Source organism: Lasioglossum baleicum, chromosome 19 (assembly GCF_051020765.1).
Source record: "Lasioglossum baleicum chromosome 19, iyLasBale1, whole genome shotgun sequence".
Taxonomy (NCBI): Eukaryota; Metazoa; Arthropoda; class Insecta; order Hymenoptera; family Halictidae; genus Lasioglossum; species Lasioglossum baleicum.
The window spans coordinates 7,076,772-7,104,257 of NC_134947.1; the positions used below are offsets into that span (position 1 = coordinate 7,076,772).

General features: G+C 43.5%; 2 protein-coding genes across 8 annotated transcripts in view; one reads left to right on the top strand and one right to left on the bottom strand.

Moving 5' to 3' along the window:
- Positions 1-4,438: 4,438 nt before the first annotated feature.
- LOC143218303 (ribosomal RNA processing protein 36 homolog) lies at positions 4,439-9,913 on the top strand. Its single transcript, XM_076443431.1, has 3 exons — positions 4,439-4,593; positions 4,853-5,363; positions 5,439-9,913. Exons 1-3 carry the CDS (start codon positions 4,549-4,551, stop codon positions 5,576-5,578), a joined length of 696 nt encoding a protein of 231 aa, XP_076299546.1. The 5' UTR covers positions 4,439-4,548; the 3' UTR covers positions 5,579-9,913.
- A 2,557-nt stretch (positions 9,914-12,470) lies between these two features.
- The window catches only part of Atpalpha (sodium/potassium-transporting ATPase subunit alpha), a 253,830-nt gene continuing 238,814 nt past the window's right edge, over positions 12,471-27,486 (bottom strand). For 6 of the 7 annotated variants that reach the window (XM_076443423.1, XM_076443428.1, XM_076443429.1 and 3 more), the window contains 4 exons: positions 20,586-20,680; positions 14,365-14,539; positions 13,682-13,914; positions 12,471-12,802 (listed from right to left, as the gene is read on the bottom strand). In XM_076443423.1, the coding sequence (XP_076299538.1) occupies positions 12,682-12,802; positions 13,682-13,914; positions 14,365-14,539; positions 20,586-20,680 (624 nt within the window). In that variant the 3' untranslated portion in view covers positions 12,471-12,681. The remainder of the gene's footprint in view (positions 12,803-13,681; positions 13,915-14,364; positions 14,540-20,585; positions 20,681-27,486) is intronic. The other variant, XM_076443424.1, reaches the window with a different exon arrangement.

Here is a 27,486-nt window from a genome sequence, read left to right on the forward strand (position 1 = left end):
CGGTCATAATTTCACGGTGTTACGAAACCCGGTGATAAGTCGGCGGAGCCGCGAAAGGTGAAGATCTGCACGCGATGTTAATATCAAGATTAACGTAATAGCGCGCAGCAAATTGGCCATGTTCTACGGAAGAGCCCGTGGATCTGTTCGTGGGAGGGGAACCACGAAAAATCTATCGATCGTTCCGGCAGCCGGCGCGTATCAGAGTTGAATTATACCGGTGGCCGATCCGATGCGATGCGGCGAGCATACGTGCACTTTCATCGCGAAAGCGTGGCGATAGAAAAGTGTATTACGTACCGGAAGAAAATACACGGCGATTGCCGCAACCCAGGAATCAGTGCCTCGTAAAATCTTGTATTAAACAGTTCGCAACTAAATTGCATCGTTCGCGTTCGGGCTCCCGCTCTCGGCCCGAAACCGTTGCTCGTTTCCCTCGCCGAGGAACGGGAAATCTCACCGACAACGCAATTCGACCGATGTCGGTCAGTATCTCTGCGACGCGATCAGTATTATATCTATGTACTCACTCTCGAGTAGGGATTGCAATCCCGCGTAATTTCTTGGTACCGCATTTCTTAAATAGGTGATGCGGGATCCCGGAAATTTTCCAGGACTATGCGTGTAATCAAAATTTTGCGATTTTTAACAAGTCGAGGATATCGACAAAACTGTAAAGAAGGAGACGACATCCTTTGAAAGCAAAAAGGGGAAATATTTATGTATGGTTTACGAATATTTATTAACTACTAGAGAGTAGTTATACCGCTCGCTTTGCGAGAGGGTTAGTGGTACGCATTTTATAATGTCGATCATGGAAACAGACGTCGATAATGTAAATTTCTATTGAAATATTGATTAAAAGCTGCGACGTTCTATTGAAATATTGATTAAAAGCTACGACGTTCGTTTTTTTGTTGTATTGATATGTGATTCTAAAAGCACTTTTAGTTTTTCCCGAATTTTCCATTTTTCCGTGATACTTTTCCAATTTTTCTTATCCTATAACACCTAGTTCGGACTAATACGAACATTTTAAAAAAAGAATTAGCCAAATCGGTCCAGCCGTTCTCAAGTGATGCGCTTACCAACGAACAGCATTTGGTTTTTATTTATATAGGGTGCGTTCCGTTTCACGCTTCAAGCGCATACACTGTATAGTGTATGCATAGAGACTCTTATACTACACTATACAGTGTATGCGCAGTATGCGTGAAACGGAACGCACCCATAGATTCGACCGACAAGTGTAGAGGCTGAACGAGCTATTTCCGCTACAGGATATCTTTACAATGACTTGAGGAGCAAACTAGAAGATTCAACAATAAATAGTCTTTGCTTTTTACGTGCATATTTTCAAAGTATTACAAATTAAAAGTTTTTTTTCGTTTCTTTTTTATAATTTTAATATTTAAAAATGTTCTTTTTAATATATTAATTATTTTAATATTACACACATATACGTATATGTATATATTTCAATTATATAGTTTGTTTTCCAAAGAGACATTTATTTTAATTTATGTGAATTTAGATTTTGTTTGTACTTTTTTAATAAATTTTGACTACTATGATTAGAGAGGATTATCTCCACTAATATTCGGACACTCTTTAAAACACCATAACTTTTTTAATATTGGAATATACGACTTGACATTTTTGGAGAAGTTAGAACAATTAATTTGCTACACAACGTGACAAAAATTTTTGAAAAAAACTGCAAGTTGTCGGAATTGCAGAGAAAATACTGAAAGTTGTATTTTTCAACTTTTTTATGTGGGCTTATATGGAAAATTTCGAAAACACGTTTCGTAGATCTGTATCAATTAAACATATTGTGAAAATTTCATCAAAATCGGTCGACGTTGTAATGAGCTACAAACGTTTAAAGATGGTGAGAATTGCAGTTTTTCACGATTTTCGGCCTCCAACTGCAGTAATTCTAAGGATTCTTACATCTTCCAATGCCTGTCGTTTTTTCCCGCATCAACTAATTTCTATGAAACTTTCACAATGCATATAATTGACACAGATCTATAAAACGTATTGTTTATAATTTCAATATAGGCCCGCATAAAAAAGTTGTAAAATGCAACTTTTAGTATTTTCTCTACAATTGCGACCAAATGCAATTTTTGAAAAAATTTCTTTTCACATCCTGTAGTAGACTGATTGCTCTAGCTTAAAATGTTATGGTGTTTTTAAGAGTGTCCGAATATTAGTGGGAGTCACTGTATATGTATGTATATGTAGATGTAGATTTTGTTTGTATTTTTTTAAATAAATTTTGACTACTATGATTAAAGATGATTATCTCATTAAGTAAGATTTGTTTCATTACTAAATATATATTAGATCGAAGAACTAAATCCTCAGTCGAAGTGGTCCACCAAACATTGTACTATAAATGTCCTCGAAAAAAGTCCTCGATAGCAATCTCCAAGAACAACGATAAATCATGTGTAGGTGCCGCATTTCGTTCTCTCGAGGACTCGTAAGCGCCGCGAGATTCCGCGGCATAAAAATGCTCAGTAAGACGTTATTAAGAGTATTATGGCTCCTTTCTAAAAATAATTGGCGTTCGAAAAAAAAACGCATTGTCATACAGCCGGGCGCCGAGTTCGCGGTTCAAGTATTGCATAATTCGCCGAGCAGACCCGAATGTCCGTTCACTTCGATTTACGGTTCCAAAAATGAAAATTCATGCAGAAAAATTCCTCTGTAAAATATCAACCTGAAAATTATCCACAAGTTTCGCTACACTGCCGGTCGAGTGACCGGTTTTATATTTTTCATCTTACAATTACTGAAATGATGAAGTTGCTTACACGAAAATTGATTCAATACATTTCTTCATCGCGCAAAATCTCGGAACACAGAAGACATGGAAAGCTAGGGGTGTAACAATATGTCTTTATTCCAGAAATCCTCCAGGATCAAGTGCTAAAATGAAACTATGTAGTGTTATTTAAGTTCCTCCACATGCAGTGTTGGGCAATAAATAAATTTATTTAAATAATGATTTAAATAACAAGTTATTTGTTATTTGGATATTCAAATAAAACGCAAAAATAATTATTTATTATTTGAGAAAGTCTATATGAATTTATTTGAAATAATAAAGTTAATTGTTATTTACAAATACAATCTGCAATTATTATTTGTATTGACAAATAATAAATTAAATTGTATTTTCATTGTGCAAACCATAGGGCCTCCTGGTTACATACATCCTGGCTACGGGCCCCGCGCTGGATTAATCCGGCACTGGCTGTAGAAGTTTTACCAGTCGAACCCGATTCGTATTGGTTCTAGTTTTCGAATTCACCGTTCTCAAAGCGTAGAGGACGCTAAAATCACTGGCATTTTAAGATGTTGGTACTACAGATTCCTATGGACACCAGTCCCATAAGGTGTCAGATCTATTCCTATTTCCTATCACCGACGAGATATAAGGATAGACCTATCACCCAATGTATTTTGGTGGCCATCTTTGCTGAGGCCACATGGCCTCTTTTTCTTGTCATTTCCTGTATTACCAACTCGGTTTTGGAGCCCCAGGCAGGATCTCGACGGGGCTGCTGACAGCTAAAATAGGCTGACAGCACGAATGGGATATAGGAATATGATTCCTATATCCCATTTGTGCTGACAGCTTTCTTACAATTAGTGGTAGAACAGACGAATTGTATTGACTGACTCGACTCGTTTCGTTTACTTTTTCAGAATTGGACTGTATTTATATATATATATATATTCGTCGATGCTGTAACGTGGAAAATAGCAAAAATACGCGCTGTGCATTACACGGCAGTAACAGTAAATTGGCAACTATGCGACGAATATTTTCAAATGTGTTTTGGCAACTACGCAATCGATATCTGAAATTCTACGTAATTTCTAAACTCACCACTCTAAATTGTAGAGGGGATACGAAAACCTCCGGTTTTTTTGCACAGTCGGTAATTCATAGCGTGGACACGAAGTCCCATAAGATGATAGGTCTATCCCATAGACATATAGAGATAGACTGCGCCGTCTTATGGGCGAGTTGAAGCTCACAATGGCGGCGCGCGGTACAAAGATTGAGAGAGAGAGCATTAGCCGGGGTCCATAGCGCTCTCTTTCTATATGATGTGTCGACACATCAATTAGAAAGAGAGCGCTATGGACCCCGGCTAATGCTCTCTCTCTCTCGCACGCCGCCATTGTGGGCTTCAGCGCTTCGTTCAGGCCACGCAGTCTATCTCTATATGTCTATGGTCTATCCTTATATCTCGTCGGTGTTCCTATACATTCCTATATCTCGTCTGTGGTTAGAGCATTTCCTTACAGAGTCGGTAACGCAGAACCGTAGACAGAAAAATGCATCGCATGGAATATCTATACTGATCTCGTGGTAATTTCCTCTCTGGTACCAGGAAAATTCGTTGAGTGTCCAATCTACACATACTTCATACACTTTGCTTTCAACATGGCGTGTACATGGGTATTCTTTCGCAGGAAAAATAGCGCTGTCAATTTGAAAATTGTTTTCTGTGATTTAACATGAACGACGAAGAAAATGCTCTTCTCGATGAAGATAAGGATCAGGTAAGTATCAAACTGCGTACTTTCCATGTAGTTTTTAATTGATATTTTTCTGAGATTAAGAGGTTATGCTAAGGGAGTATGTACTATTTAAAAATATTTCAATGAAATTCTTAATATTATTCCCCTCAATAATATTAAAGTTTTCTATGAAAGTACTATTTGAATGTTCTCTTTCTCTCTCTTCTGAGATTATGGAGATTCTGAGATTAGGTTATGCTTACCGAACTCTTTTAAACAAATGATCTATTACGCTTTATAGAATCAGATCAGAGCGGAACTTTCACAGATGAGCTTCGAGGATTTACAGAAGCTGAAGGAGAAACTGGGGACGAAAGTCTATAATGCAGCATTGTTTGGCCCGAAGAAGGTTCGGAAGATCGAATTCAAACGGGAGAATAGAAACAGGCCTCGAGAGATGTCCGCGAAAAAACCTGTTGCTCGGTTCAGGGAAATTGTGCATGCGAAGAAAAACATCCCTAGAGATCCTAGATTCGACAGCCTGTGTGGCACATTTAGTTCGAAGCAGTTCAAAAAAGCTTACGGATTCCTCAGCGAAGTGAAAGAGAACGACATAAAGAAATTGAAGAAAGAATTACAGGAGACCGAGGATCCGAAAATGATAAAAAAGATCAAGTATCTGATCCAGAGGCTAGAGAATCAGTTACGCGAAGGAAAAAGACGCGATCAAAAGGAGCAAAAGGTGTCCGAAGACAAGAAAGAACTGGTGGAAGCTATTAAAAAAGGGGAGAAACCAGCCTTCAAGAAGAAATGTAAGTAATCGTACTCGATAACGCAAATATAAGTAACCTACTTCAATCGTTAACAATTTAATTATTCCTTCGCAGCTGAGAAGAAAATGTTAGATCTGGTTTCGCAATACGAGGAGTTGAAAAGCTCGGGGAAACTGAAGAAACATATACAACGATTGCGAAAGAAAAATCAGCACAAAGACAGACAAAAGCTGACGGCGACGGACATGGAATGAGAACGACAATGTACTATCTGCAAATTCAAATAATCACAACTTGTACATAAGCACAATAAACACTACCGACGCACAGTGGGGTATTTGGCCTGAAAAAGTGGAAAAAACTATTTTAGCGTTATTTATAGACTCGAGGTTATAATATTATATACCGTTGGATTCGTCTTCAGATCAGCTACAACATTATGAAATCCAAAATACATTTTGGTATTTAAAAAATCAAATTTACCTCAATTTTTTGAAAAAAAATTTTTTTTTTAACTTCTATATATTGAACTTTGTAGACGACTGAATGCAACACTGTTCCTCTTTTGTTGGAAACATTTTTTTCTCAGATTATCGAGAACCCCTGAAAAAGCGAGGCGATAGTGGAATATTTGCACTATTATAACTTGAAAAGTATTTAAGAAAAAAATATTTTATTATAGCGTTTTGGAAAGCTCTGAGAACAAGCTACAAGATGGCCCCCTCGAAACCATACAACTTTTGTCTGAAACATTTTTTTAACCAAAATGCTTAATTTCGAAGATATACGTCTGTTTCACTTTGAATGACTCACTCGGTATATTATAAGAACATTTTAAAATTATTATCATTAATTTTCATCCGAAAACACATCAGAAATTTCTTCCTCGGATAATATTTCTTCTTCATTTGAGGCCAAGCGTAGCCGAACATACAGGCGTACGCGAAACGCTGTTAAACGCTTAATACTAAACAGGCTATAAAATTTGAATTCGGACATATTCGGATTTAAACTTTCTTGGCTTATAATCACGAATCTTTACCGAATGTAATGACACCAAAAAAAGAACGCCATCTCGCGCAATACTATAACAAAATTGTCAATAAAGTTTTGTAATCTTTAAAAAGCTTACAGACTGATTGGTAATATTCAAATATTAATATGTATACCTACCTGAACAACTCTTGTAATACAAGAATTTACAGAATTTTCCTTCAAACACTTGAATATCGCCAATGAAGAGACGCTGTCTTAGAGACTGTTTAAGAACGCCAAGCGCGCCTTAAAATCTCTCGACTTTCGATGAAGTTTACTACTTCACGGGTGTACAAATAGAAACAACAATATTGCAGCCTTATTCTTCAGACCTTTAACTACAACGAACAACAAAAATTTTATGCCATACGCGAAAATTTAGAAATCGACTTTTTTCCACTTTTTCGGGCCAAATATCCCACTGTGCTACGTTCGGAACGATGTTTTTCCTTCCCGCGCGTTCATCGTCGTCTAGTCACGAGGCTCGCGCATGCGCAGAAATACGAATCAGAGAAGGTAGGATAAAGAGTGCTTTATTAATTATGTATTTTTTATTTAACATCAAAAGTAATGACACTTGGGTTGGACAATGTCTCTCGTTTTTCTTCCTTAATGTATTTTACGTGTGAAAACAGAACTTACAGAATAATCAATATGAAAGTAATCGTCAATCAGAAGAGATAGTTTAGTTGGTAGAGCGGTGTACACGTCATTTCTTTTAATTGGTTTTTTTCTTTTCTCTCTCATTTTATTTCTGAGCGTGTCACGTGTGTAACTCTATGTTCGCACGTGTTTTCGGCGCGTGTCGTGTGTGTGTATACGTGTACATGTGGTTGAGTGTGGTTATGCGGCGCTAAAACGTAGAACAGAAAAAAGTGTACAGGGGACCCGTGTACACAAGGGGCGGTCCTCTCGAGGGGGGCCGCCTTCCGGTGGGTCACCAATCACGCGCGATCTGTTTGTCCGTCTTCAATTATTTAAAATATGTACAATATTAATAAAACATCATTCATTTTTCATTTTTTTGTTTATATTTTAATCATTCAATGATTCTGTCGTGGTGTGTGGCGGGCTGTGCAGGGGCGACATTACACAGTGTTTCTCGTGTGTGTGACACCGTTTAACATCTTTATGTTTTTTTTCTCTCTCTCTCTCTCGAATTTGATTTTTCACCACACGTCAACCCTCCTTCTGTTTGTCGTTCGTTACGTAAAAAGGATTTGAACTGTTTCTTTTTTTATCTCACGCCAATTGTGTTCCGATCGCGGCAACGAAAGACGAAGGTATTATTTTCTTGCGTTTTAACATTCGTTCGGTACGCCCGCTCCCATTCACGCGTCACTTTTTCTCCCGCTCGTTCGCCAATTCACCCGAAAAAACCATTTTACGATAATTGATTTCTTGACGATCAAGGATTCTCGTTTTCGGATTGATGCGAAGAGATTTGCGACTCGCGCGCCGAGGATCCACGAGACGGAGGGGGGTGGGGGGTTGGGAAACGGAATAAGAAATGAAGTAGAGTGGGGGTAGGATGGGGGACTTACGGCCGCAAATCTGTCCGCGTGACCGGAAGCGCCGGAAAACAGGAGAAACGGAACAACAACAGAAACATTGGAAACAAGGTTATAATTACACGGTCTATTGCGAGAAGGGGACCTAGAACGTCTAAGCGTGACTTGGCTCGATGGGTGCGCGTGATTGTTGGTTGAAAATGCGAGTTAATATGTCGTGTCGAAGGTCGTAAGTGAAGTTGCTGCCCGAAAAAAGTAATGGATCGATCACGTACGAAAAGCAAAAGCGGATTTTCTCGTCAGTGTCCCGCTCACAGTCCGCCGCAAATTTATGGTCTTAGACCGGAATTTTCCTTTCACCGCCACTTCCCATGATTCTCTACTCTCGCTCTCGCTCTCGCTCTCTTTCTTTCATCTCTTACTCTCTCTCTCTCTCTCTCTCTCTCTCGTCGTCGTCGTACCTCACATCATATCTCTTTTTTTTTTGTTCGCTTATACGTACTTTGTTTTTTTCTTCAACAACACGATCTAGACTAAACTATATATAATAATTACATCTAATAATATCTTATTGTAACATGTATTATATTATAATTATTATTATTATTATTATTATTATATTATTAATGTTTAAATTATTAGCCTAAAGTAAAGAGGCGCACGACGGCAAAGCATTTTTTTGGGCTCCTACGCCCCCCGGGCACGGAACACCCTGTCGACAAACCACGGATCCTCGAGATCCTTGGATCCAGCTCCGTATAACACCGTATTATATTCGCGGGCCAGTATCACTTCACAGAAACGAATGGGTCAATCCATCGCTACTCTCCCCCACTCATCCCCCTAAAACCCCCATCCATCGATTCTCCCTGAACATCGTAATCCAGTTCGATCCCTACTTCCTCGACCATTTCAGCTCCATCCGCGTCCTGTCTCGAAACACGGGGATCTACCGAAGGCAAAACATGTTTATTCTCTCTTTTGTTTGTTCACTTCTCGTTCGATTTCGTTGTGACAGGAATGATGATACGGTCTCCACGACGCGGGAGCCTCTGTCGTTTACTTGTTCCGTAACGTGTGAAACGAGGAAACAGACCACGGAAACGGAATAACATGGCGGTCTGACGATAGAACGGCTCCTCCTCTGAACAAACTAGTACTTGCGATGATCGTAATCGACGATTATACGCGGGTTCTCTTCGCTCGGGAGAAGAAAACCGGGGACGTTTCGCGCGATCAGAAATCGATTTACACATGTATCTATCTTCCCACAGTGTGGTGTTAATAAACTGTGTGTTAGTCCGGGGTCCGAGTTCGACGAGCAACGCGACGGTACACTTGCGGCGCCCTCTGTTCTATCTGAAAAACGGTTTAACGGTTGGATTTGAAATGGCGATATCCGCGAGTCTCGACCAAACGATTCGACAATTTCTTTGTTTGCCGTGCCAACCGAATCGCTCCTCTCGCTTACGGGTTCGCGTTTCGATCTGTCCAGCCCATCGCGCGCGCACAACAACAAAAACTTGATCGGAAGGGCTGGACCGAGGAAACGGAGAACCCTCTTGGATCCACTCGGTCGTGATCGAGGGGTTTCGGCGGGAACGGCGAAGGCGGAACATGTTACGTGTGCACGGCACCTCGAGAACACCTCGATTATTGAACACTTAGGGTAGTTTTGGGGCCAGGGTCTCGCCGAGCAAGCGTCACCCTCTACCTAAATCCTCGACGTTCGTTCGGCTCGGCTCGGTGTTCAGGGTTTTTTTTTTTGTTATCAGTTCAGTTCGCGATCGATTGAACCGTAGAAACGCGCGGCGAAATCTATCTGTCGGGTTTCTCACGTTCGTTGAAGATCCGGTCGTTTCTTTTTTTTGTTTTTGGTTGTTGAGTCGTTTAAACGGCGAGGATTCGTCAGCGAGTATTGTAAGGTGTACAAGCCGAGAGATTCTCCGCTCGAAACGAAGCCCTACATTACCGACGTAGCTAGCGCACGCACAAGAAGCCGTGAAAGCGAGCAACAAGAACAACGTATAGACCAAAGAAAGACGAGCAATAATTATATCGACGAAGGAGGCGTGTTGCGCGTTGGAGAAGCTCGGAACAAGAGCCGAACACGTTCGACGGCGCACGTCTCGGATCGTCCCGGCCCGAAAAGTCGCTTGGCAGGCATTTTAAGTCACCTTCGTTCTCCCGTTGACTTTTCTCCTCATCTTCTCTCTCTCTCTCTATTTTTTTTGTTCTTTTACTTGTTTTTATTGTTTGTATATCCTCTTTCTCTCTCTCTGTTCGCTTCTAAACACAAAGGGAAATAAAAGAAAGAAAAAGAATTCCGAAGGGGCGTTGAATCGACACTGAGACACACATGCATACATACACACGACAGACCGCGGGTTGGTGGTACAGGGCGTTCTGCGTTCGGGGGTCAATGAATTTATAGCGAGCTGTCCCGCTGGCGTTTCTTTAAACCTATGACAAAACTAAGAGAATGAATTTATACCTTTTTTTTCCTTTACTTTTGTTACTTTTTTTTTTGTTTTGCTTTGTTTGTTTGTAGTTTCGTCTAAGTAAGAATGTTTCTTTTGTTCTCTTCTCCTCTCGCTTGTCCTCTCTTTCTGTGTGTGTTTGTGTGTGGTTGTTTTATTTTAATCTTTTTTGTTGTTGTCTCATGGTATCGTTTTCTGTCTCCTCTTTCTCCTCCTCTCTTTTTGTCTGTGCTCTCCCTACGTCTTTACCGTTCTCTACTAGCAAATTGTTGTATATCCTGTTACCTCGACTATCGTGGCGCCCTCGCCGCCGGAAACCACGCTGGTTTCCAGGCCAGGCGCGGTTACTTTTTTTTTTTTTTTTGTTAAACTCTCGTATCTCTATTTAGCTCGTTATTAGTATTTCCTTCTCCTTTAATCAATAACATTTTCATAATTCATTTGTCCGGTTTCGAGTCTGTGGCGCGCGCGCGCGAGTTCGGCTGATCGATTCACCGAACAAGGCAGCGCGCGTTCCAACCCTTCGCTCTCGCATAATTAAATAACATATTATTTCGTCTCGTCGTTTTTATTTGTATTCTCTTTACGTTTCCTCGTCAGCTGACACCGATACGACGTCGCATTTGTTTCCTGTGTTCGCCCCTGCACGTTCAAACTCCATATACCTCTCACGACTCTTCTTCCTGCACATCCTTCCTCGTTCTCCTATTCCCTCGACCATTCCTGGCCCATCTTCTTCTTCGTGTAGGCGATCTTCCGGTGCTGAGACTCGACTACGTAGATCACACGCGCATTCGTTATCTCTGGTCTTGATGGCTACTCGGGATCTCGACATTGCTCGCAGCTTGAATGAATTAACGAACACTGCGAGCGCGCTTCTCTCGTTACACCATCTTCTTGCGCTCTTCGACTTCCTCCGTTTTCTTTTTTGTTCTTTTTTTTTAAGTTTTCAGATGTTCAACTCCTTCAGTCTCCTTCGTCGCGGATAATCTCTAGGGCGTGCCGATCTAGCGTACTGACCTCCTCCGTTCGTTAAGAGTTAATTAAGTGTCTATTCCAAGATTCCTCGTGTCACGAGACGCGTCTTCCTTCCGTCTGGAACTCTCAACGATGGACAACCTCTAGCGTATTCTTCGCTCATTAAATGCTTAACAGGGATGCCTAAGAATATATTTTCTTGATATCACAAGACGTCTACTTAATGCGCCACGGATCCTAATTTAAACCCACTGAACTCCGTCTCGTCCTACACCCGTCGACGTTCATACGGACGTGCGCGTTATCCGTCGATCTGTCGCCCTGCCATTTCCCCTATCGTGTCTCCATCGTCCTCTTAACACGGGTGTCCTCCACCTTGAATCCCCTCGGTGACTTCGTCCTACGTCCTTCCTTGTCTACCGATCGTTTAGGCCCTACTAATAGACTCTCTCTCTCTTTCTCTCTCTGTTTCTCTTCGTACCTGCATTGTCCAGCTGTTCCGTCGAAAATCCGATGGCAGCACCGACACCTACAACCCTCGATAGTATCAGGTGTGTACCCGGAAGTCATTGAAAGCCTTCCGACGACGTTGCTCGTAGAACCCCTAATATTTTTCGTCGGTCTCTTCGATGTTTCACGAACGACGTCCGTTTTGTGAATGATACACCGGCACACGCGCGTGCAAGCAACTCTCTCGCAGAGCCAGAACGACGAACGCTTCCTTTTCTTTCTTTGTTTCCAGGTTCCTTCTTCTTCTTCTTCTTCTTTTTCCGTTCGTTTGTTTTCTTCCCTTCATTTTTTGTACTTCACACTGTCGTTGGGAGCGTCCCTGCCTCCCAGCAGCGTCCTCGTCCCTCGAGACTGGCTGCAAGACACACCATTTTTTCTATTTTGTTGCTTCTACGTTATTTCGTTTTTGTTCGTTTTTCTCTCTCGTCGTTATATCCCACATTGTTCCTTCAAATAATCCTAGTTCTCCACTCGTTCGACGATTCGGCTCGGCTCTTAGCGAACTTCTCTCGTCCCCCGAATATTTTCAATATACATGTATAATATATATATATCTCGTGATTTCGCGACAGTACGGATAGACCCGGATAGCACGCCCCATGTAAAATGTTTATGTGTTTAAACGTGAGTGATTTACTTGTTCTTTTATTTTATTTTATTTTATTATTTTTTTTTTTTGGTTGTTTAATTAATTATTTTATTATGTATTTATTATTATTATTTTGTTCGGTGTATATCTGCGTGGGTATGCGTCTCATTCTCTCTCACATCATTCTCTCTGCCTCTCTCGCTCTTACTCTTGCGCGCGCGCTCTGCGTGTATGATTAATTCTCTGTTTTGCGTCTAGTAGTAAGTTTCTTGTTCGAGCCAGCCTCCTGGATTCCGGCGGAGGTAAAATCGTCTCGTTTCGTCGTAGATGAAGATGGCGCACATGAAGGGGATGGCGGGCAGCCACCAGACAAATCTGAAACGACATCGAATTGCTCGTTACGAAAGACGTATCACCAATAGGGACGCGGTAAAGTCAATCCATTATTTCTGCCCCAGCTAGCAAAATCTAGCTCGGAATTTGCTGATCAAAAATGTCAGGCCCTGTCCTCGTGTGAAGGCCAGGTTGGTCGCACTAACAGCGGACCTAATGTTGCTCTAAGAGTAAATATCGGACAAAACTGCAAAGTTGCATGTATTTTAATCATTAAAATACTTACAAATATTCACACATTACCGACCGGTGATTATTGCATAATTTTGATAAAATCTATGGTACATGGGTCAACACTTTTTCATGGCACCTTGAATAGCAACAGCAATTTTCATTGTGAACTAACAAGTCACCCTCAATAACGTCATCTAATAGTTTCATTTAAGATTGCAATGTAAAAAAAAATTTCTATGCTTTCTTTTGGTATAGCACAATTATTGAAAATCCTATTAATAGGCTTCCGGTAGGTAAAGTGTTAAAATAATGACAATAGCGATTTTTACCGATATCTAATCTGAAATCGAGGTTAGGCTCGCTCTCAGCGCGATCGACCTGCCCTCTACAACAATGACAGACCTCGGCAGCTAACTTTGTCGCCAAATGCCGAGCCTAATGCGGAAACAGATAGGTCGGAATTTGTAGACGAAGTTTCGGTAGCAAATTCAGAGAAGATCGCTTACTGGGTATATAACATCTTCATCGTCGATCTCGACTTGAAAGGCTGACGTACAAAATAAGGGGTTTCCTAGGACCTATGCTCGGTTCGATATCTTTGTCGTTGAATCTAGCAACTGGTCGATAGACAAAGGGGACTCGTCCAGGTGTTACGAAAGGCGTTACCTTTCGGGACGCGATACTCACTTGAGAGGGAACATGCGGAGACCCTTTTCCATGCCGGGCGTGTAGCTTAGGAACGCGGCGAGGGCGGTCTCGAACACCAGACCAAAGTTCAGGGCCCAGTTCTTCATTCCTTGATGGAAGATGGAATTACGTCGCGTCTTACAGACGATCAAATCGGCCCACTGTACGATCACGATTGAGACGAAGAAGGCCGTGTGGCAGGTGAACTCCAGTGTCTTACGGTCCTTGTATGTCTGCGGAAAACATGTACACACGTATCAACATCGGATCCCATTTTATAGGATTGGGACCACGGTATTTTTAGGGTACGCGTACAGTGGACTCGTTTTCGTCCGACTTCGAAACACACGGATGTGTGTCCGATACGTATGGCCGATTTCGTGAAGCTAGAAGGATCTCACAGACGGCGTACCTTTGGTCGCGAGCTCTATCCGCTAAGCCAGACCTGGGCGACGGTGGTCCGAAAAACACATGTTGCTGTTTCTTCAAGCTTTCGTTCAAGCTCTTCTTCTCTTGCTCGGTAAGACAGTCCCAGAGTAGTAGCAACATGTGTTTTCCGAGCCACCGTTGCCCAGGTCTGCGCTAAGCCACTGTGCATCAGTCGAAAACGGTCCTGGTCGGTCGGTTGAAGTCGCTAAACGATTAGGAGCAGTACGTTTCAAAATGGAAGAAATATATCTTACCCATTCCTGGCCGTAGCTGTCGCGGAGATCGTTGATAGCCTTGGAGTCCCACATTTTTCGGATACCGAAAAGATGCAGAGGCAGGAATCCGTTCTCAGCCATGATCACGAAGTAGACGAAGAAACCGGCGGCAGCTTGGATCATACCGATCTGACCGTACGCCATCGAAATAAGCCTAGACATAGAGCGATCGCGTTAGTCGTAGGCCCGGCAACGTCCTAGTAGACTTGCGGATTCATGTCCAGCTTCCAATGAACTTCCAAAAGAAAGAAGTGAACTGGTTCATTGTCGACATAGCGATCGTTCGTTCGATTCTAGACAATCGTGTGAACAAGTTCGTTGGAAGTCGGACAAAGCACTCGTGTATGCCAGTAAGTTCGCTCCTAATAGCCTAAGGTGGTGTTAATATGGAAGCCGTAGACCGGATTAAATGCAGATTACTTACCGGATCGAAACGCAGTAACGATCGGGTTGTTCGCGCTGAGGCATGCCATACAGAAGCACAAGGCACAGACATGTACAAGGCAACCAAACCTCACGGTGCACGGTTCAAGGTAGCCACAGCTTTCGGCATGCAAGCTGTCGTCGAACCGTGAGGCCTGGCGAGACCGATACAAAACAGAGAAGCAGGCCAGGTTCTTTCAAACATTGTGAATGGTAGCTAACTCCGGAGCTGATCTTGCGAGAACCGTCTCTCTGTTCGGGAACTGGTCCCTCCATCAGTCCCGTGACTTTGCTCATCGTCTCTCATTCGCTGATCCTGACTATCATCTTCGATTCTCATTGAGGAATCGATTTGCATTGAACGAGAAGCGTTAGATGGACGTCAGAGCGTACTTTTTCGTAATGAAGTTAGTTTGCACAGTTTACCATGAACGCTAGGACGCGACATCGTTAGCCTTCGAGCGACAGTAGTCTGATTAAATAAGACAGCGAGAGAGACAGATGGAAATTCCCGGTTGTGCTTTCGTAATTCGATTAATTCGCATGACGTCGATCCATTGTGGAACATCGGCACGATCCGGTTCCCGCGGGATCAGCTGCCCGAGCGCAGTATGCATGCGACTGACCGCGTGTCGTCAGTCAATTAGCTAGTCAGGCGTTAGATCGAATCAACCACATTGCGCAGCGGAGATTGCAGATCTCGACAAGTTAGCGATGGAAGGCGCGCGAGGATGGTCGTCGAGACCCGGGTGACATGATGGAAACGGGCGGAAAAAAAAGAGCGACCTGATGGCGGCGCCCCGGTTATCGATTATGTTGGTTCGTGCTCGGCGGGACGTAACCATCGAGCGGTTACTGACCGACGGTTTCGCTCGTGTTCCATGGTTAATCGATGGTTAGTTAATTGCTGGATCGTTGCTCAGGCCGTGCATGGTCTCGGGTTTACAAGCTTGCTTCGTTGCTTTATCTTTTTTTTTTTGCTCTGTAATCTAACGTACGGTTTGGGTTGCTATTTTGGTTTCGGATGCCCGAGTACAACGGTTGCCATCAGCATGTTACCGTTCCCGGTTTCGGAAACCGTTTTTCAAGCTGATCACGGGATGATGTCGTTAGAGGCTTGGCGATACAAGAGCGGCCCTCAATTTCTTGGTCCTCTACGGAGGATCGGATCGACAGGCAACCGGAGAAAAAGTGCTCCCGTAAACGGTCACTTCGAGAACGTTCTACTCGACGACGTAAACGCTGCTTCTCTTTGGAAAATTGCTCTCGATCTGCCATGTATCTGCCGGCAGAACTTGTCGACATATCCCGCGCCATCTGTCGCGCCATTACCCTCGTGTAGAGGGCAGTTCGGTCGCACTAGGAGTGGACCTAACCTCGCTTTCAGAGGATATATCGGGCAAAATCGTTAGGTTAATATTCTGTAATTGAAATTTAGTAATTTAGGATTGTATAATTTAGAAATTTAAATAGAATTCGATTTTCCCTTCAGATACTTACTCACAAAGCAAGATTAGGTGCGCTCTTCGCGTGGGCAAGGCTTAAACTAACCTTGCTTTCAGTGTAAATATCGGGCAAGATCGTTTCTGTCATGATTTTACGATTTGTAAATATTTAAATGATTCAAAACGCAAGAAACTTAATATATAATTTAGAAATTTACACAGAGCAAGATTAGGTGCGCTCTTAGTGCGATCGACCTGCCCTCTTCGCGAGGACGTGGCATGGAGTTATGCGAGAGATTAATTTGAAGAGACACGAAGCCCATTTATCTCGTACAGCTTGCGTTCTCGATAATAGCCCGGCCGTCGAACCTTTATCTTCGTTTTTGCTTGCTCGACCGGCACTCTACGGACCAAGGAATTCACGGGGACACTCTGTATATACGTTAGTCATCGCGCGAGAGATTTTCTATGTGAAGCATTCGGCATTCCCAACAACGTAACTCTCCTATGAGGTACTTGCTGTGCTATTGCTAATCAAACTAGGTTTTCCTAGAGCCGTGTTCTCCGACTCGCATAGCGTAGAGTGTCAACCGTGACTTTCGTTAACTTCCGTTCGCATGTGTGCACGGATCGCAAAACGACAAATCTCTCAGACGCGTGATTCCGCGTCGCTGCTGCTACGAATTTTCAATTGATCGTTGCCTCTAGCCGTACAGTCGAATTCATTTATTATTGTTCAATTCTGCGGATCAACCGTTCGAGCTTGTTCATTGTTCTTCAACGAGATCGTTTACGATGGACAACATCGCGAATTTGCTAGAACTTCTTTCTTTTTTTTAATATACAGGACCGTCGAGGTAAATCCGGAATGTTTTCCACGAAGTCCTACAGACCAAGTATAAACAAAGGTAGTTACAAACACGACAGCTCGCGGTAAGGTCATTTAGTAAGAAACCACTGATCAGTCAACAACTAGCATTTGTTCAACTATGAACAGAGAATACGACCGAAGAGCGGAAAATCGTTTGGCTACAAAAGAGATAGTGGTGTATGATCTAGCTAAGAAGTTCAGGGAGTCCAAGAAACAAAAGGATTTCCAATAGGACTCCCACCTCACAAGGCAAGAAAGACGCAGGCCTGGCTTTACGATACGGAAAAGAATAGGCCCCAGCGAGGACACAGAAGGTTGCCCACCACCACGGGAGTAAATACGAAGAGTAGGGCCCCGGGTGGTGGTACGTCGGGCATGGCAGAGAAGGGCTAGGCCCTGGGCGGTGGGGTTTTAGTGGGTATAGGTACGGATATAAGTCCCGTTCCCCCAATTTCCACTTAAGGGGTAGCCGAGTCCCACACTACTCCCCAACTTCATCGTAGTGGGGTGTGCATAACAGCAATTCTCCACCGCCCTGAAAAAGGCCTGGCTTTACGAAAACCCAAGTCATCACTGGTCCCCCAACTTGTGGCTCCATTCTAGCCCTGATTGCAATCTTACGGAAGAGGATAAGCCTAATGAGGACGCAGGAGACCCGATACGATGAGTCGCCCACCACCACGGAAGTAAATACGAAAAGTAAGACCCCCCGGTGGTGGTATCGGGCATAGTGGAGAAGAGCTAGGCCCTGGGCGGTGGGGTTTTAGTGGGTATGGGTAGGGATATAGTCCCGTTCCCCTAACTTCTAACGAGGAGCAGAGCCACACACTACCCCTTGAACTTCATCTTAGGGGGGTGTGCGTAACAGCGTTTCCCCAGCGTCATAAAAAAAGCCCTAATTGCAATCCCCTTGCGATAGGAGTCTAGATACGGACAAAGAGGAGATCAAGCGAGCCTGCATCAATTTAGGTCCAACTGATGGATACTTCATCGAGCAATTCAATTGTAAATATCATTTACTACTGTTGTACCAAATAGGGTTAGAATACATCGATATTTTCCTTGAATTCGAATCGTTTTTCTCTACGTAATGACTTTTCCGGATTTACCTCGACGGTCCTGTATACATATATACGGCTTGAAATATATGCTCGAGTGCAGATGAAAGTGCGCACAATTAGAACGTTTAAAAAAAAAAAGAAGACACTTTTCGTTGTCGCGTGCATGAACAGAAAAACAAATGTCAAGCGAGTATGTATAACCAACGAGCAACGAGAGAGATCTGTATGTTCCAGTACTTGTATGATAGAAAAACAAATGTAATACACATAATTCGCACGGACGCTCGGACACCAGTAGACACTCTGTTTTTATTTTTCTCAATTTTCTTGTGTGTAACAACCAAGTGTGCGCATACATATGTGAGCACACATACGTATGCGAGGGTAGGGTGTGTGTCGTCGGGTGGCCAAACTCGTGCAAAACAAGCTAGAGAACTATAGCGTACTTAGGCTCGAAGCTTCTTCGAGCCTGAACCCGCGCGTCAGACACACCGCGTCTTCCGAAGTGCAAGACGGAGGTCTTTGCTCCCGGGGAGTCTCCGTGCTCGCGATCCACAGAGGATACTTCAAGGTGGGATCTTCAAGCACGCGTGGACGCAGGGATCCCCATTCGTCGTTCTAGACGCAGTCGCGAGCGAACACTTCTGATGAAATCTGACGAATGGAGTATAAGGGTCTAAACTAACTAGTTTGGGCCCGGCCAGGTCCGGCACGGCCAGTGCACCAAATCTTAAGGTTAGGGCGCCCGCATCTCCGGAAATTTCCGATGCCGGGCGTGCCGAACCTGGCCGGACCCAATCTAACTATGTAGACCCTAAGAGACCTCTAGGACGCACCGTTTTGCGATTCTGGGACCTCTTACACTCCATTCCTCATGGACTCAGGTACTGTCCGTCCAACAAGAGATGGCAGAGATTTTGACAGTGGGGCGCAGGGGGATCTGCGAGACCCCACTCCTGACGCTAGGCCAGGGTTACCATATGCTAGTCTCGCCAGGCCTCTTACCCTCCCGCCCCTCGCCCAGCTGTGCTGCGTACGGTACGCGTCAGCGTTAGTGGGAAGAGTGGGGGCAGCAAAGGCAGGCTCCGCAGCACAGCTGGGCCAGGGATGGAAGGGTAAGGCGTCTGGCGGGACTCGCAGAGGGCAGCCTTACTCCTGACGCTAGGCTGCAGATCCCACTCTTGCGCTTAGGTTCTGGCGGGAACGGTCGTCATAGAAGCTCGGCGTCACTCAAGACGCTCGTTTGCTGTCTTCGTCAAGCGATTCAGCCAATCGCGGAGTACGTGTAGCGCGAAGTCGGGATACCACGTGGTACCTACGAGTTTCTCTGTGCCATCTCCTCTTGGACGCACAGTACGTTCCTATTTTTTCTCAGGTACAACACGTACTTATCTTCAACAAAATGGTAATCAAAGAATACAAGCTTCCAGCTTGATTTGATTGTTTTAGTTTGATTATATTGTGGGATGATTATGGACAGCTCTAGAAGCCAAATTGGAAAACGATTGCCCCACACTTAAATTTAAACAATTAGTCAGACTTGTGATTTACATGTTCTCTACATTAGAAGAAATTAGTAAGTACCCAGATTTGAATAAGTGTCAACGAATGGAGTCTGGATCGCAAATGGCTGCGCCCAGACGCGATTAGGGGATCCCACCTTACGAGTTCAAAGAAATGTCTTCGTTCGCTTAACCCCACGGCAGCGGTGCCTGGGTCTGTCTTGACCCAAAGTACCAAAATTGTCTCGACGAATTCATTTAACGAACTGCTGCATTGGCAACGATATAAACAGTGGCGCCCTCAGGATTTAATCTTGGGGGTGGGCCGAATTGAACGGATAAAATTTCTTAGCCAAAGTATCTAGTAACGGTTCCCAGGGCTGTCCCACGATTTTAATTTTGGGAGCTACCGATTTTCCAGTGTTCTACTTCCTTTCTTCTTGGGGGGACTTGGCCCCCTGCCCCCTGGGTGCGCCACTGGATATAAATATTCAAAAAAGATTCATAAAACCACGAATGGTTCTGAAAGATCGTCGATTATACAATTAGGAATATTGCTGATCTCTCGAAGAAGCGCAGTTTCATACCGCACGATCTTCTCGCATGTTTCCCGGTTGTTTGTTTTTGAAAGTGACGTGACGTGTTACGTCGTCAGCGGGAACCAGCCCTGTCTTTTCAGAAGACGTGGTATCACATGCAAGACTGCTGCGAACGTGACGGAGTTAGAGGATCGTCTACGGACTTCTGCAGGTGTCTAGTGGCAAACGGTTTGGCCGCCCGTGTTACGTGTGTGTGTGTCTCTGTGTGTCTGTGTGTGTGTCGTGTCGTTGTGTGTACGTGTGTATGCATCTTGGAGACTGAGTAGCTGTTTTCTCTGGTGGGTAGTTGGGAGACCCACCTTCGGTTGACAAGATTGTCTCTGTAAGGATCGCGGGGCTGCCGTTTCATAATGTCCGACTCCGGTGCCTCGTAAGCTAGCGAGATGGCCGGCACCTGCCATCCACCATTGATTAGAATGTGTGCCAAGCACCCCGTACACCGTACAAGTATATATAGATACGTACGTTATACATGTATGCATATTTACATTATGTGTGTACAAAATTGAATTCATGGCTGTACACAGCGGCGGTAGGCGAAACAGACAAAGGGACGCATCGAGAGACGCGTCGCACACCATGAGGAAACCTCGGCCGACACGGAGAGAAAACAATCATTCCTCCAACCAGGTCCGCGAGACCTTCTTTTTGACATTTATGACATTTTTGTCATAAAATCCGTAGTCGCAATTTTGTGGCAGTGCTAAGGGTTAGCGTCCTAGTGATCAACGAAGAGAAGAAACCAAACATTTTCGGCTAGGTCGACTCTTTCTCTCCGTGTCCGCCCTTTCCTTCATTCCCAGTTCCTTCGAGTGATAGCGCTGTCATAGTGAAAATCTTAAAAATGGCAATACGCCGTGCAGCGTGCTCTCTGTGGGTGAGAACTGGTGACGACAGCCTTTCGAGAATCCTCTGATCCCGAAGTCTATCGACTATCATCGCGTTAAAAGTCAGTTATTATACAACGAGGTGATTAATTCGGATGCGAGCTGTTTCTCAGCGCTCGAAGGACTGGTCACCAAGAACGTGTCTGGCCACACAAAGGACTACCATGAACGTTCATCCCCTTGCCACCGCTTTTCAGCCAGCGCCAGATGAGCTCGCCTCAATTGCGTCGCTACTTTAGCCAATGCTCGATGATGCTCCTCGACGGAATCACTCGCAACGAGGACTCGTCCTCGTGCATTTTGTAATCTTTGCTTTATATTTCGTGCACGTACAATACGATTGAAGCTTCATTTCTTGTTAGTATCGTTAAGCGTGTTCTCCCCTGACGCAACAGGGAACATCGGGTACAGTGCGATTCTTATTAATCGAGCGGTTAGGTGTATCGAAGGATTAACGCGACATACTCGTAGCGTTTCGCCTGTCATGGCGGCCGACGTTGGTATCAATCAAGTTTGAAATTGAACGGAACCGATGCTACTATCGTTGCGTCAGGAGGACGCAAGAAACCATAAGGAACCCATACACCTTACGATTTATCGTACAAGTTGTACAACACTGTTTTCTTTTGTTCGAATGAACATCCAAAACTATTTTCCTTCGCGGTCAAAGATATGTCTATCTCGATGGAGATTTGATAATTCTGAATTAGATTCTAAATCAGAATTTTTTGAAGTAAAAACTTCTTCAGGCACGGCATGCACACAATTACTGGCCAGTGAATGAGTCTGATCCGTCACGCTCCGAGGTGAAACGCTGTTCGGGTAAACTCGGGTGAGCCGGGTTTAGCCGAACAAGCGAGAAACAGACTGGTGAGCGATCGCCATAGGGTAAAGGTACCAGTTAACGGGCCCCACCCGGTTATCGGACACGAAACAAACTTATTCGAAACTAATAAAAATACCATGAAGTACCTAATGTTACTTTAAATTCAATGTTTATCGATCGTATTTTTGATAATCAAAGTGCGCCGGTATCATCACACTTTGACTAACATTACTTTATTTTGAAAAGTAAAATTGATGTCTCCCCTTTGTGTATTACGATAATTTTTTGTTCAAGATATAGAAAACATTCGCTAAAAACCTTATTCCCCGAGGTAACGCGATTTTTCGTTTCCGGTTCTAGAAAATGCTAAGAAACTGTGATACGTCAGAGGATAAGATAATGATTTTATTGTACTACGGCATAGAAAGTTAATTAATTAATTAATTTGTCTTCACAAATTTCTTGCGTCCGGCAAATATATCCAGAAAACAAAGAAAAGGTTGGCTCAGGTCGCGGGTTCGAATCCCGTCGCCCCGCGCCCTCTGGAAATATTCTATGTGCCAATTTAAACTGTGGTGCCCAAGGTGGTTCCGGAACCCACCTTATCAAAACTGTAAGTCCCCAAAATATAACCACAACAGTTAACAAAGCGACATAAATAAAAATAAAAACAAATAGACTTCTACCATTTTTCTCATAAATGCATAAAATCCGCAGTCTAATAATAACAAATGCAAAATAAATTACAGAATGCCTTCAAGTTAATAAAAAACTTCCAAGTCGACCATAAATGTCCGATAACTGCAGTAGCGCGTTGTAGCTAGTTGGGGCCTTGGGCAAAGTGGAATTTCGGGGCCCCAACTAAATAACTGTACGAGAAATTGTTACCAATATCTTTACGTTAATAACTTCACGTAGAATTTGGATCTTAGTTTGTATTCGGGGCCCAATTTTGCTTTGGGGCCCGGGGCATTTGCTCAAGTTGCCCATAGAGTAACGCGCCACTGGATAACTGGTACCTTTACACAAGAAGTTCTCACTTCGGCCTTATGCCACACAGTATAGGTCAGTTTTAGATTTCTTGAGTTTACTCAATATCCGTTTTAGGTCCAAATACGGTCGCGACTAGATTTCGTTATGATTCGTCGTACGCAGTAGCGCGTTGTAGCTAGTTGGGGCCTTGGGCAAAGTGGAATTTCGGGGCCCCAACTAAATAACTGTACGAGAAATTGTTACTAATATCTTTACGTTAATAGCTTTACGTAGAATTTGGATCATGATTTGTATTCGGGGCCCAATTTTGCTTTGGGCCCCGGGGCATTTGCTCAAGTTGCCCATAGAGTAACGCGCCACTGGATAACTGGTACCTTTACCCAAGAAGTTCTCACTTCGGCCTTATGCCACACAGTATAGGTCAGTTTTAGATTTCTTGAGTTTACTCAATATCCGTTTTAGGTCAAAATACGGTCGCGACTAGATTTCGTTATGATTCGTCGTACGCAGTAGCGCGTTGTAGCTAGTTGGGGCCTTGGGCAAAGTGGAATTTCGGGGCCCCAACTAAATAACTGTACGAGAAATTGTTACTAATATCTTTATGTTAATAGCTTTACGTAGAATTTGGATCTTGATTTGTATTCGGGGCCCAATTTTGCTTTAGGGCCCGGGGCATTTGCCCAAGTTTCCCATAGGGTAACGCGCCACTGGATAACTGGTGCCTTTACCCAAGAAGTTCTCACTTCGGTCTTATGCCACACAGTATAGGTCAGTTTTAGATTTCTTGAGTTTACTCAATATCCGTTTTAGGTCAAAATACGGTCGCGACTAGATTTCGTTATGATTCGTCGTACGCAGTAGCGCGTTGTAGCTAGTTGGGGCCTTGGGAAAAGTGGAATTTCGGGGCCCCAACTAAATAACTGTACGAGAAATTGTTACTAATATCTTTACGTTAATAGCTTTACGTAGAATTTGGATCTTGATTTGTATTCGGGGCCCAATTTTGCTTTGGGGCCCGGGGCATTTGCTCAAGTTGCCCATAGAGTAACGCGCCACTGGATAACTGGTACCTTTACCCAAGAAGTTCTCACTTCGGTCTTATGCCACACAGTATAGGTCAGTTTTAGATTTCTTGAGTTTACTCAATATCCGTTTTAGGTCCAAATACGGTCGCGACTAGATTTCGTTATGATTCGTCGTACGCAGTAGCGCGTTGTAGCTAGTTGGGGCCTTGGGCAAAGTGGAATTTCGGGGCCCCAACTAAATAACTGTACGAGAAATTGTTACTAATGTCTTTACGTTAATAGCTTTACGTAGAATTTGGATCTTGATTTGTATTCGGGGCCCAATTTTGCTTTGGGCCCCGGGCATTTACCCGAGTTGCACATAGAGTAACGCGCCACTGGTCGTACGACAGAACGAACACCGTTCGACTAGCTTCGACAGATGTACGATTCGCGATTCGTCGTGACAGCTCCTCGCTGCGATGGATCGTGACGTGTACGGGTTCCTGTCCTCCTCCCGTGACAATATAAGCAGAAACAAAAGAAACGGGCGATGAATCCCGTCGAATTCCCACGTTAGCAACTTTCGATGTCACCCGACTTGTAGAAAAGAACAAAAACAGAAAGAGAGATAAAGAAAGAGAGACGAGAAAGAAGAGAGATAGAAAGAGAGACAGAAAGAGAGAGAGAGAGAGAGAGAGAGAGAGAGATCGTTCGTATCGTTCGGTCGGTTCAGCACACCCGTTAGAAAGTTGCCAGTCGCAGAAGTGGTAGAAGGCACAGCGGCGGTAGGCAGCGCATTACAAGAATAAAATTGTGAGAGGACTGTAAAGAATAAAACAAACTGCAAAGAAGAGTTCATGTCACGCCTAAAAAATCGTACAAACGGTGCCATGATGTAGCTTTTCAATTTCTCTCTCTTTAACAGCTTGACGATTACTTTGAACCATCATCGTTTCGTCGTTCGCAGGGAAAAAGCATACGCGTACGTACAGGCGGAACAGAAACGACCGCGTGCACGTGCGTTTGCCTTTTCTTTCTTGGTGGGCGGTGGAGATATACGTATATATACATACATATATCGTGGTAGTGAGTAAGTAAAAAAAATAGTAAATAGTATAAGTAAATAGTAATAGTAAAATACAGAAGGTATAGCAGCGGCAGCTGTGACAGTAGAGAATAATAATAAAAAAGGGTAGTAGAATAAAAATTCATTTGCTAAAGTCATAGTAACAATATAAATGCTGGCTTGTGGTCTGTGACGGCGTAACAATAGTAAAAAGAGAACAGGAAAAAAAGAGAATGGCAGTATAAATATAAAAAGTCGCAACGCGATGAAAAAAGTGAACGGTGAACAATAGTGAAAAAAGAATGGGGGGGGTGGGGGGAAGATTTAAAGACGGGCTCGGCAAATCGCTATTGGGGAGATGATGAGGGAGGGGATTAGTCGCTGATGATTCACCAAATATACCGATGACAATGATGACACTAATCACAGCAGTAATAACCAGAATATAGTTACCAATAGATATAATATATATATATAAATAGAGATGTAAACACACGGCTATCGATCTATGTACACATTATAATATACAAACTGAATCGAGACTCGACTATAGAGGCAGAGTCGCCAGATCAAGACTAATGTCCCCACTCTACGACGCTATTCCCCCCACACACTCCCAGCCGGCCCGGTCACGTGACGGGACCGGCGGGGAGTGGGTAACTCTTCCCCTCCATTCGTGCTCCCTCCCCTTATCTGGCGACTCTGTACGGAGGCGAGTTTCGCCGGTGGAGCGACCAATTAGAAATGTCTGAGAAGTCGGGAATGGATTATTTCCGTAGACAAAAACTACGGTGCAATCCGAAAGAAGCGATCTATGTTTATTTACTGGTTTTATTGATCCAGCTCGCATGAAAATTGACCTGGTACGAACGATAATAATTAGACAGCGGATTTGATTCGGAATTGGATATATTAACACATTACTGGAAAACAAATTTTTTACCATTTCAATGTCACTCTCTACCTTACTGACAAAGTCGTAGGCGCGATTGTAATCTGTGATGAGTAGACTGCGGATCTTTATGCATTTATGAAGAAATTGGTTGGGTGAAATATAAAACAGCAAAAGCTTAGAAAAATTTAGTCATTAAGGGGGGTGAAATAAATTTTTCTTTTATTCCTGCTTTCTCTCCACAATAAATGCAGAACATTTCTATTTTGCATAAAGATCCGCAGTCTAGTGATGAGACATGGTGCGCTATTAGGTCAACACAGCTGGTAATGATACAGTTTTGCAAATTAATTGAAGATATCAAAGATGTATATTTTGGAGATTAATATAAAATGTTTTCAAAATTTTCAATTGTTAAACCAATTCACTGAATATCTACAATGGGAAGATTATGCGATCAGAATGAGTTTGGATTAGGTGGGGTGCGTCCACACATGCGAAAATCCAGGAGTAGTGTCGGCAAGGTAGATAGCGACATTAAAATGGTAAAAAAATTTTCTTCGAGTATCGAGAAATTCTTTTGACAATGATCATTTCAGCCAGAAAGGAAGCTATTCTAAAAATTTCATTCAATTCGGAGCATGGTCGTAATCGGAAGTTTGAAATTTATATTTAGCATGAAGATCCGCTGTCTAACGATCACTTGCAAAATCTTCGTCGGGATGAAATTACGATTCGGTCGCGTCGCCGTCGAAACTCCCTATCTACCCACGTACAACTAGATTCGTGTAGATTCGAACTTTCCGAAACACTGTGAAAAACTACCGGCGAACATGTTCCCGAAGGAGGTGGGAACATCGTTCGAGAACTATTCTGCGTCGATCGAAGCGATCCGTCTCTGGCACGTCTACGAATATCATGATTGTGTTTCCTCTTTGTGTAGAACTGTAGATACGGATGTTTAATGCTGTGTGTCACTGGCTCGGTGTGTCGAGGGTGGGAGATGCTATTTTGTCGGGGTAGACTTCTCTTTCGAGAGTCGATTTCTCAGTGTGCTCGATCACCGTCGAAAAGTTTCAGCGGAATCGTCAGGTTTTCCAGGTGGTTCAGGAGAGTCCAGGTGAGATCGGTTCTGGCCGAGAACAAGGGAACGTTTTGCGGAACGATCGGAGGGAGAACAGAAGAAGGTGCGAAGATCTCGAGCAGCTGGGCGGCGACGAAATTTCGCGTGGCAAGACAGCCGAGAATTGGCGGCGATAGAGAGAAAGATAGATAGATAGATAGATACAGACAGAAAGAAAGGGAGAAAGTGATAGAAATAAAATAGGAGCTAAAACTCTCTGTATCAAGAGATGGAGCAGAGAGAAGCTTGTAGAACGGTGCGAGTTTTGGCGCCCGGAGAAATGGCGCAGCGGTGAGAGAGTTCTTTCAGCGGCTCGACAAAATGCATAATGTATCGAATGACCATTCTTGGTGGAAAACAAGTCATATTCTTCTTTGGGAATGTTTGCTGACCATTGTACCCATAA